At 44.8% G+C, this 12,873-nt stretch overlaps 1 protein-coding gene across 1 annotated transcript in view; it reads right to left on the reverse strand.

Moving 5' to 3' along the window:
- The window catches only part of FAM234B (family with sequence similarity 234 member B), a 160,542-nt gene extending 148,047 nt beyond the window's left edge, over positions 1-12,495 (reverse strand). Inside the window, exon 1 of the mRNA XM_089687702.1 lies at positions 12,351-12,495. Coding sequence (XP_089543828.1) covers positions 12,351-12,387 — 37 coding nt within the window. The 5' untranslated portion in view covers positions 12,388-12,495. The remainder of the gene's footprint in view (positions 1-12,350) is intronic.
- Between the last annotated feature and the right edge of the window lie 378 nt (positions 12,496-12,873).

Here is a 12,873-nt window from a genome sequence, read left to right on the forward strand (position 1 = left end):
AATGCTTTGCTATGGCTGAATTCACACCTAGACCCCTAGAATTGTGTGTTTAGCCTGGTTTCCTGTAGCTAAATGTGTGTAAAGGTGCACAAATGAGAGATGGATTTGGGGAAGTATAAAGTTTGTTTATATTTCTCCTGAATAAACGCAGGGCACTTGTGTACATCAAGACCTAATGTACTAACAAGGTAGTTTAATGTAGCTTTATTTCTGCAAAAGATCAGTTCCTAGGAAGAATGCTTGATATCCTGGACACAACCAGTTAGGAGTCAGAGGGGTCCAAAAGGAAAATCCGGTTTGATTTATGTAACTTAAATGTTGATATTTGAATATTGTCTGCTCACAAATGGGCCATCTCATACAGTTCTCAGGCATGCTTCTCTGATGTCCCTGTATCTTAGTATGCAGATAATGAAATCCCTCCAAAGTCTCCAATCTTCTCATTTATTTGTTAACTTTTCTTCATCATTACTCAACAATTTTTATCTTAGTGCTACTAAAGCTGCCTTATCATCTGAATAAGTATTCAAGCTAGGATTTTCTAATCACTAATGGGGACACTGGTTTAAATTTTGTCGCTGCTGCAAAAGCTAAGTATTATGATTGTAACGTGTAGAGCCCTGAGTGGCTGCATGTTCTTCTTTAGGTGGGCAGATAGGGGCGGTAAATTCACGGTTTGACCGGCTGCTTTTACCACCCCCTGGCCAACCATGTGAATGAATTGCCAGGCCTCATGCACACTGGGCATTAAAATGCTGCTTCTAGAGACATTTGGGATTTTTTTTCTCTGCCTCTAAACACCCCTCCATGTTAGCCTTTGTGTACATGCACACAAAGGTGTTCACAGGCATATTAGAAGAGGGGCATTTAGGGGGGGGGGGACATCACCAGTGTGGTCAAGAAAGGAGCGTTTGGGCAGAAGAAACACAGGACACATATGCGTGCCTAAACATATGTGCGTTAATGCATTCTGTTGATTAGAATATTCATTTATTCTGACCATAAGAATGCATTTAAGCACAGAAATGTGTGTGAAATATGAGGAATTTACCACGGCTTTTTTTTAATCATCTTTTCTCCTGCCAGAAGAAAAGATGTTCAAAGAGATGAGCAAATGCTCAGTGTGTATAAGGCCTAAAGCAGATACAGCAATAGTTCTTTTTTTTTTTTTCCCTTTCCAGATAAACGTTTTACACAATTTAATAAAAGCTGACCATTGTAAGCACCTGTCTGTCATAAATGGTTTGTTTAAACTCTCTAAGACTCCTTTCACACTTGCGTGACTCCGAAATCCTATGATTTCCAGTGCAACTTTGGAGTGTGACTTTGATCGGGACTTTACATTCTCTGGATCAAAGTCGCATCAAAGTAGTGTAGGCACGTTTTCAAAGTTGCTGCGACTTTAAGCCACACCGATTTGAACGGGTGCCATTAAAAAGAAAGGACCACACAAGTGTGAATGGAGCCTAACTGCTACTTTGGACAGCTTGGTCTGTTAGGGCTTATTCAGATGGGGGATTAAAGGATAAGTTCACCTTTTTGACAATAATAATAAAACGCACATTTTTTTCAAGTAAAAAAATGCACATATATTATTTTTGTCCAAAGGAGCCTGGTAGATCAGTAGATCACTGATGCCATGCAGGTCTCCTGCAGACAGGGATGTACGACCAAGCAGATATTATGACACAAAGCTTCAATGAACTACCACGGTGCTCCACAGAACTGTGCTAGTACATTGAAAACTACAAGCCAACAGTCGCTAAGGCTGCCGGGACTTGTAGGCACTCATTCACAGAACTCTGTTAATGAGTGACACGGCTGTGTGGGCGGAGCTGTTTTCAAATCTGAAAGATAGTACGGGGAAACTTCTTCCCGTACTATCCATCAGAGGGAGCGATGGCACGGCTGCAGCTATGGGAACATGTTACATGTTCCACCCTAAAAACCTGTGGAACATGTACGATGTTCCAAAGGTGAACTTATCTTTTAGCCCATCCTCTGTTGCTGGCAGATGCATATGCATCCACCCCAGAGCTGTGTGCAGGCAGCCCATAGAAGTGGATGCACAGATCCGAACACGGGTAGATTTAAAAAAACTGGAGTACTCGGAATCTGGTGAAGCTGTGCATGGTAGCCAATCAGTTGCTAACTTCAGCTTGTTCAATTAAGCTTTGACATAAAAAACTGGAAGCTGATTGGTTTCTGTGCAGAGCTGCACCAGATTTTGTACTCTGCAGTATTAGTAAATCCCCCCCACAGTCTCTGCTTAATCGCCTGTCTGAATGAGCCCTTTAAGTAAGTTGAAAAATAACAGACTTACTGACCAGATCTTCAGGTGAAAAAGCCTGAAAAAAAGGAAATGAATGCAGCCATCACATCTGAGAACTGGCAAGCTGTGATGTATTACATTTTTGGTTTTGAGCCTATTAAGGAGCAGGTTTGGAACAGTCATGGTAAACACATAAGGTAGCAGATTTTCCTACAGCACCAAACTGCTGCAGTCTGGTTTGTATTTACTAAACATAGTTCCTGGTAACCTCCACAATGACACATACTTTCCTGCACAGTACACTGAATAGAGAGGTGCTTGTTAGATGATCATTTACTGCACACAGAAATTGTTAAGGGGCAAATGCAAAGTGCAGCAGCAAATCCCCTTACACGCTTTGGGCTGGGATGATTATTATTGAATTTTGTGCTAACTGAAGTTTTAAAATTTCCATGAATTTTAATCATATGCACAGTGGCTAGCAATAGGTTTGCCGGATTAAATCCCAACCACGACACTACCTGCCTGGAGTTTGCATGATTTCCCTATCTTGTGTGGGTTTCCTCCGGGTACTTCGGTTTCCTCCCACACTGCAAAGACATGCTGGCAGGCTAAAGTGATACTAAGCACACACATATGTGACTCTATAGTCACATGGGCTGCTCAGATGTGATAGAGAGGAAATGCTCAGCATAGAAACTCCCTGAAAACAGAGCGTGCGCAAAGCTGCCGTACTGCACTGAAAAATCCCTAGCTGCACTGGAAACATGGACAGAATGGGAAGGTAAAGGACAGCAAAATCAACCAGGTTTTTTGCAGAAAACAGAAAACTAACCTCATGATGACCGAGTATGAACAGCATGTAATACAGCAATTATTCATAGTTTTTTATGATGTGGGTTTAATGACACTTTAATTAGCTCCTGTCTAAGCTGGCCAAAGTATATTTATCTATGAATGTGAGTTAGGGACTATATATATATATATATATATATATATATATGTAAAGCGCTAAGTACAATGTATCTAGTACAGGGGTCTCCAAACTATGGCCCGCTACAAGATTTTTTTTTTCACTGGCCCACAGCTGCTGTGCACATCATCCGCTTCTCTCCCCCCTTCTTCTGATGAACACAGCCTCTGATCCCCCACCCAACATCCACCGCCCTCCTCCCCCCACCATGCGCAGTCTTCAGCACAGGTTCCCCACCCAATGCACTATGTTGCTTCCTAGAAGTGCTACTGCCTCCTACCAACCATGACGTGCTTGCCCCAGCAGGCAGAGGGTGAAATTCCTCTGTCCAGACCTACTTAGTGTTCCAGCTGAATTCAAGAGGAAAGGGGGGCTCTGATGGGGACACCAATGCAAGAGGGGGGTCTGACGGGAATAGGACATTACATGGCTGACACATCTATCAGCTGACATCATTATTTCTTTTAATAGGAGAAAGAGCCTGAAAACATTCTGTGGGCTGAAGTAACATTCATTTTACAAGAAAATTGTAAAATGGCCTATAAATTGGAGACATTACACAAAAACAAAAACAAATTAAACCGCTTACAATTTAATGTTAAGGCATAGCTGTGAGGTTATCTGTACATATGTGAACCTGAACACCAACTGTGCACATCAAAAACATACTTCAGCCTGTTCAGGACGCTCTGAGAATACATAAACAGAAAAACCTGCTCCAAACATTTGACCGTCGTAAATCACCTGCTATAACAGAGGGACTATGTACACAAACTACTAATATATCATATTAGGATCTGGAGATTCAGAAATGCCCCGTCTATATCATAGAAGACATAACTTCCTTTATCCTAACCAAAAACACAAGTCTAGGTTTTGTGTTTTTCTTTTTAAGGGCCCATCATTTAACAGACAGATCTGGTCACTGGACATATGTTTGTAATACAGATAGGGATATGATTAGGCCACATTTACACTTGCAGCTAAATCAATTTGTTATTATATGTAGTGTTTCCAGTTGCTTATTCCGTGTGCTTGTTTAGGACTCTCCATATCGGGGTTTTTTGAATCTTTCAGCTTGTGATCCCGCTTCCAGTGTTTGGAGCGTGGTTGATGCCTGGTTGGCGCGTTTGGCCCCAGACAATTGATTCTACTTCCTGTCCACTGGTTGTGGTTCTGGTAATTGGAGCGCAGTTTAGTTTGGGAGGAGTGGCCTCCTGTTCCTATTTATTTGGTGCGACCTCATGTGTTGACCACACCCCTGATGATGTCCTCTGTGTGGTCAAATGCATATAGAGATGTCACCACGCACCGCCACAGACCGTGGCCATCTTGTTGGTTGGAAACACTATACAGACATGCTGATTTTTTTCTCTGTGATTGTAAGTGCATTACTTGAATAAATTGCATCTTTTATTTTAACTACTACACTATGAGTGGTTATACTTTTTCCCTATGTGGTGTTTAATGTGTAGAGAAGTATTTTCCATTCTATACCTCATTGCTTAGAGGGAAGTCTGTACATCATCTGGATCTCTTGGAAGATTTATTTGGGAGTCCTTGACTCATCTGCTGGGCTTGATATCTGCGTTATTTGACCAATCCTCCAGGTGGTCAAATTTTACAGTAAGAGGCTAAGTGATTGGGTGAAAGGTGACAGATTCTCTCTCATTCTGGTTTTTGGCTCATTCAGCACCATCATCACTAGACCTTACAGACTTTTTTACAGACTATATTTAACGTATTACAAGTGAAACTCAAAAAATTTGAATATCGTGCAAAAGTTCATTTATTTCAGTAATGCAATTTAAAAGGTGAAACTAATATATGAGATAGACTCATTACATGGAAAGCAAGATAGTTCAAGCCGTGATTTGTCATAATTGTGATGATTAAGGCTTACAGCTCATGAAAACCCCAAATCCACAATCTCAGAAAATTAGAATATTGTGAAAAGGTGCAATATTCTAGGCTCAAAGTGTCACACTCTAATCAGCTAATTAAGCCATAACACCTGCAAAGGGTTCCTGAGCCTTTAAATGGTCTCTCAGTCTGGTTCAGTAGGAATCACAATCATGGGAAAGACTGCTGACCTGACAGTTGTGCAGAAAACCATCATTGACACCCTCCATAAGGAGGGAAAGTCTCAAAAGGTAATTGCAAAAGAAGTTGGATGTTCCCAAAGTGCTGTATCAAAGCACATTAATAGAAAGTTATGTGGAAGGGAAAGGTGTAGAAGAAAAAGGTGCACAAGCAGCAGGGATGACTGCAGCCTGGAGAGGATTGTCAGGAAAAGGCCATTCAAAAGTGTTGGGGACTTTCACAAGGAATGGACTGAGGCTGGAGTCAGTGCATCAAGAGCCACCACACACAGATGGATCCTGGACATGGGCTTCAAATGTCGTATTCTTCTTGTCAAGCCACTCCTGAACAACAAACAACGTCAGAAGCGTCTTACCTGGACTAAAAAAAAACAGACCTGGTCTGTTGCTCAGTGGTCCAAAGTCCTCTTTTCTGATGAGAGCAACTTTTGCATCTCATTTGGAAACCAAGGACCCAGAGTATGGAGGAAGAATGGAGAGGCACACACTGCAAGATGCTTGAAGTCCAGTGTGAAGTTTCCACAGTCTGTGTTGATTTGTGGAGCCATGTCATCTGCTGGTGTTGGTCCACTGTGCTTCATTAAGTCCAGGGTCAACACAGCCGTCTACCAGGAGATTTTGGGGCACTTCATGCTTCCTTCTGCAGACGAGCTTTATGGGGATGCTGACTTCATTTTCCAGCAGGACTTGGCACCTGCCCACACTGCCAAAAGCACCAAAACCTGGTTCAGTGACCGTGGGAGTACTGTGCTTGATTGGCCAGCAAACTCGCCTGACCTGAACCCCATAGAGAATCTATGGGGCATTGCCAAGAGAAAGATGAGAGACATGAGACCGAACAATGCAGAAGAGCTGAAGGCCGCTATTGAAGCATCCTGGTACTCCATAACACCTCAGCAGTGCCACAGGCTGATAGCTTCCATGCCACGCCCCATTGAGGCAGTAATTGCTGCAAAAGGGGCCCAAACCAAGTACTGAGTACATATGCATGCTTATACTTTTCAGAGGCCCGATATTGTTCTATGTACAATCCTTGTTTTATTGATTGCATGTAATATTCTAATTTTATGAGATTGTGGATTTGGGATTTTCACGAGCTGTAAACCATAATCATCACAATTATGACAAATCACGGCTTGAACTATCTTGCTTTGCATGTAATGAGTCTATCTCATATATTAGTTTCACCTTTTAAGTTGCATTACTGAAATAAAGGAACTTTTGCACAATATTCAAATTTTTTGAGTTTCACCTGTATACTGATTTTTAAATTATCCTACTTTTGTGGATTTGGACACCATTATTCTATACTGTCAATTATTGGCTTAAGCGCTACAATGAGTGTTTTTAGTTTATTTCTGCCTATATATTGTGCTAGCTGCTATATTTATTTGTAAATTCCCAAGCACAGGTTTACTGTATAATTATTTTGGGGAGATTTTTGGCTGTATGAATAAGCTCTTGCAGTGTCTTATGGTGTTCTCCAAAACAGGCAAGGCAGTTGTGTGTGTGTTTACTGCACTGGGCTGCAAATCAAAAGTAATACAACTACAGCACACCACAGTACTTGTATTGCTGCAACGCATATGACTCAAGCACATGGACACATCTGGATGTATAGCTCCATAATCCAGCATATTTCCATTCCTGGAGTCCACAGGTGTTGTCTGACAGCTTGTCATTGACTTGTACAAATTGCTGGCCGCAGATGTATGCAACTGTGTGGACTCCCAGGTGCAGAAGTACGGATTCTGGTATTGTACACCCAAAATGTCCATCTGCAAGAGCCTGAAAGGAGAAAAGCCTGTCCTGAGAAAACATGAAGAATGCCATTGCTGAATTCTCCTTTTGAAAGTGTTAGTTGCCTGCCTATAGGGCTTAATTAGGATTTCAATACTCCTTAGAGCACTGATGTAAAACATGTGCATGTGCATTGATGAGGCTGCACTGATAGGCAGCACTGATGAGGTGGCATGGATAGGCGGCACTGATGAGGTGGCATGGATAGGCAGCACTGATAGGCGGCACTGACTGGCAGCACTGATGGGTGACACTGGTAGGTACATGTGGGTGGCACTGGTGGGTGGCACTGCTGGGCACTGATCATCAGTGCCCTGATGATCAGTGCCAATCTGTTTTCTGACAATTGCTGGTTATCGGCAGTACTTTCCTCATGCTGTGACAACGTGGTAGAGTTTTACCATGCGATCTGGCTGCTGTGCACTTTGTAAAGTAATGTATTCACTACTTGTGGTGTGGACCAGCACAATTTCAGCTCATTCAAATGAATGGGCTGAAATCACACTGCACCCAGATCGCATGTGAACACAGGAATGCACAGCACGTTCCTGTGTGTTTCATGGTGTGAACTGGCCCTTAAAGAAGAGCTTCGCTCTCCCTCTTTCTATATAACTCCCTTACTTTTTTCACTGGGTTCACTCTCTTGCTCACCCAACAAATTTAGCTACACATCAGATTCCGCGTCACCATCTTCTTCTCTGGCATCATTGAGAGGCAGCGGACCCCTTGATGACATGCATGTGCCATAGTGCATCAATAGGGTCCTGGCTGTAAGAAGCAGCATAAGGCAGCTGGCTCTCTGATGACGCACCACCTCTGCAGAGTACCCCAAGGCCTTCTGGGATGTGTGAAGTGAGTATCCCAGGAGGCTGCCGGCAACTGACTACATCAGTGTGGGGAGGGTTCCCTAAAAAAACTGTGATTGTGAAAGGGGGTGGAGGTTGGAGTCAAATGATGGAAAGTGATGGATGGGGGGGTGGGGGGTGGGTGTCGAAGATCTGCTTTAAAGTCTTAAGTACTTGAAGTACTGGAGCAAATACAAAAGATCAAATGTTCTGACTGCACTTGCTGCATGCTTGTTTCAGGTCTCCAAGGGCTCTTTCAGACAAGTGGCAGCCTGGCCCCTTTCACTTGAATCTGTCACATTTGCTGGCAGTACTGCCTGCTGAACACAATATGAGGTAATTTTTACTGCAAAGCATCAGAACCACGACATGTGTACGGCCCTTAGTGGCTGCATGTTCTCCTCTAGGTAAGGGGTAAATCCACAGCCCAATTATCTGATTTTACCACCCCTGTCTGTCCACATGAATGAGGCCCAACTCTGCAGACAGCAGTTCCAGACAAAAATCAGCAGTGGCAGCCCCCTTATACCTCCTGGGACCCCAATCATAAAAAAAGGAAGTGATCTGCCTCTCCTAGCAGCCTTCTAAACTGCACAAGGGAAAAAGGAAACATTCATGCAATAAGCACGGGAACAGGTTCTGATAGGATCTCCCTTTAATAGCTGAATGGACACTGAACAACTACAGGAGACATATTACCTTCTACACCACTTCACAGATACCAATATTCCACCATAGTCACATCACACCTTTCCACCAATCACACCAACTGTCAGAGTCTGGGATCGAACCTGGTCCTTCTGCAGTGAGAGGCAATGTCTCTTCTCACTGAGCTATCTGGAATGCTGGACAGCTCTCTTGACATTTCTTGGATAATCCTGCCTTGTGCCTTGAAAACTCTTGAACCTTGAACTCCTTGCTCCTCCCATGAACTTCCTTATAAAAGCCATGTCCATGCACTTCCTCCTGGCCAGATTATTGTGCCTTTCCAGCCAATATCCCGCTACTGTTCCTGCTGCTGTCTACACCTCCGCTACTGACCTTTGGCTTGTTCCTGACCACGATTTCGTCTCATCCTAACGTACTACGATTGATCTGCTACCATTTGTGACCGACCCTTGGCTTGTGACTGACTCTGCTTTCGTCTGATCCCTAACCTGTTGATCCGCTATTGGTTACCAGTCTGCTCATTCCCTGGTGGGGTGATCCTGAGATCTGCGACCTGGTATTAACACGTAGCCCAATCCATCTCCACCATTAGGAGCTCTGGTGAATACCGGTTAATACTTAGACCCCGCACCTCAGGTGAGCCTGCGTCATTCCCAGGGGGATCCGCTGGTGTACCTATCCTGCTGGTTTCAGGTAAGCCTTTTACTGCTATAGCAACTGGTCTCTGAACCTGACCTTATATCGTGACACCCACATCGCACTATTCCACCAATCACACCCACATCGCACTATTCCACCAATCACACCCACATCGCACTATTCCACCAATCACACCCACATCGCACTATTCCACCAATCACACCCACATCGCACTATTCCACCAATCACACACCACATCGCACTATTCCACCAATCACACACCACATCGCACTAGTCCACCAATCACACACCACATCGCACTAGTCCACCAATCACACACCACATCGCACTAGTCCACCAATCACACACCACATCGCACTAGTCCACCAATCACACACCACATCGCACTAGTCCACCAATCACACACCACATCGCGCTGTTCCACCAATCACACACCACATCGCGCTGTTCCACCAATCACACACCACATCGCGCTGTTCCACCAATCACACACCACATCGCGCTGTTCCACCAATCACACACCACATCGCGCTGTTCCACCAATCACACACCACATCGCGCTGTTCCACCAATCACACACCACATCGCGCTGTTCCACCAATCACACACCACATCGCGCTGTTCCACCAATCACACACCACATCGCGCTGTTCCACCAATCACACACCACATCGCGCTGTTCCACCAATCACACACCACATCGCGCTGTTCCACCAATCACACACCACATCGCGCTGTTCCACCAATCACACACCACATCGCGCTGTTCCACCAATCACACACCACATCGCGCTGTTCCACCAATCACACACCACATCGCGCTGTTCCACCAATCACACACCACATCACGCTGTTCCACCAATCACACACCACATCACGCTGTTCCACCAATCACACACCACATCACGCTGTTCCACCAATCACACACCACATCACGCTGTTCCACCAATGAAACCCACATCACACCGTTCCACCAATCACACCCACATCACACTAGCACTGATTCTGATAGGATCTCCCATTAACAGCTGAATGGACACTGAACAACTACAGGAGACATATTCCCTTCTACACCACTTTAGAGATACCAATATTCCACCAATCACACCCACATCACACTATTCCACCAATCACACACACATCACACTATTCCACCAATCACACCCCCACATCGCACTAGTCCACCAATCACACCCACATCACACTAGCACTGATTCTGATAAGATCTCCCATTAACAACTGAATGGACACTGAACAACTACAGGAGACATATTACCTTCTATGCCAATATTCCACCAATCATAGTCGCATCACACCTTTCCACCAATCACACACATCACGCCATTCCACCAATCTCACCCACATCACGCCATTCCAGCAATCTCACCCACATCACGCCATTCCAGCAATCTCACCCACATCACGCCATTCCAGCAATCTCACCCACATCACGCCATTCCAGCAATCACACACCCACATCACGCCATTCCAGCAATCACACACCCACATCACGCCATTCCAGCAATCACACACCCACATCACGCCATTCCAGCAATCACACACCCACATCACGCCATTCCAGCAATCACACACCCAAATCACACTAGTACTGATTCTGATAAGATCTCCCATTAACAGCTGAATGGGCACTGAACAACTACAGGAGACATATTACCTTCTACACCACTTCACAGATACCAATATTCCACCAATCATAGCCACATCACAGCTTTCTACCAATCACACACACATCACACTAGTACACCAATCACTCACACATCACGCTATTCCACCAATCACACCCACATCACACTATTCCACCAATCACACCCACATCACACTAGTAGACCAATCACACCCCTACATCACGCTATTCCACCAATCACACTAGTAGACCAATCACACCCCCACATCACGCTATTCCACCAATCACACTAGTACACCAATCACACCCCCACATCACACTAGTACACCAATCACACACACATTACACTAGCACTGATTCTGATAGGATCCCCCATTACCAGCTGAATGGACACTGAACAACTACAGGAGACATATTACCTTCTACACCACTTCACAGATACCAATATTCCACCAATCATAGTCGCATCACACCTTTCCACCAATCACACCATTCCACCAATCATACACATTACACTAGTATACCAATCACACCCACATCACACTATTCCATCAATCACACCCACATCACGCCATAACACCAATCACACCCACATCACGCCATAACACCAATCACACCCACATCGCACTATTCCACCAATCGCACACCACATCGCACTATTCCACCAATCGCACACCACATCGCGCTATTCCACCAATCACACACCCACATCACGCCATTCCACCAATCACACACCCACATCACACTAGTACTGATTCTGATAGGATCTCCCATTAACAGCTGAATGGGCACTGAACAACTACAGGAGACATATTACCTTCTACACCACTTCACAGATACCAATATTCCACCAATCATAGCCACATCACACCTTTCCACCAATCACACACACATCGCACTAGTCCACCAGTCACACCCACATCACACTAGTCCACCAATCACACACACATCACACTAGTACTGATTCTGATAGGTTCCCCAATTAACAGCTGAATGGACACTGAACAACTACAGGAGACATATTACCTTCTTCACCACTACAGATACCAATATTCCACCAATCATAGTCGCATCACACCTTTCCACCAATCACATCCACATCACACTATTCCACCAATCACATCCACATCACACTATTCCACCAATCACATCCACATCACACCAATCACACACCCACATCACACTAGTCCACCAGAGATAGACATATCGCATACAAAACTGTCTAAACGGATGCAGAATGTGTTCTCCCTCAATGCCTGCACCATGCCCCAACAGTACACAATACATTCAGACCTATCATGTACACTGTAATGGACTGAGAATTCACCCCACCCCCTCCTTGCTGCAATACAATGATCACACCATGCCAGCCATCGTCCCTCACCTGGCAGCTTCAGAGCCCTGGACAGCACCGTAGCCATACTAGACCTGGGATGTATGGAGAGTGATGTCACAGTCACGTGATTGAGCGAGGTAGGCAGGGCTCCTGCTTAGTGATTCACCGGCCGAGTCACGTGGAAGCTGTGATCCCGATGTGCGATGTGATCTCCCTTCACGGTGCGCCTGCCGGGGACTCGGAGACTGATTAACCTCTTCATGGCCAGCAGCTCACTGAATGCTCGGCATGGTTCCCCTCATTAACCTATTGTGGAGCAGCAGCTCCCGGGTACTGTGATGTGGACTGAGGCCTGTTTCGCTGGCCATGAGGTCAGGTAGAGGCAGTTCACACTGGTTGGTATTATGGGAATACAGCAAACCGTGCACCTTCCCGTAATACACAGAGAAGCTCAGGCCTTTGTAGACAATGACTCTTGTGCTGTGAATGGGCCCTAATGCATTGAAACACTATTGGTAGTTAAAGGGTAACTCCACTTTCTTGGCACAAATAAAAAGCATAGCATATCCAA

Source organism: Staurois parvus, unplaced genomic scaffold (genome assembly GCF_062004578.1).
Source record: "Staurois parvus isolate SC_StPar_1 unplaced genomic scaffold, SC_StPar_1.0 ptg000436l, whole genome shotgun sequence".
Classification (NCBI taxonomy): domain Eukaryota; kingdom Metazoa; phylum Chordata; class Amphibia; order Anura; family Ranidae; genus Staurois; species Staurois parvus.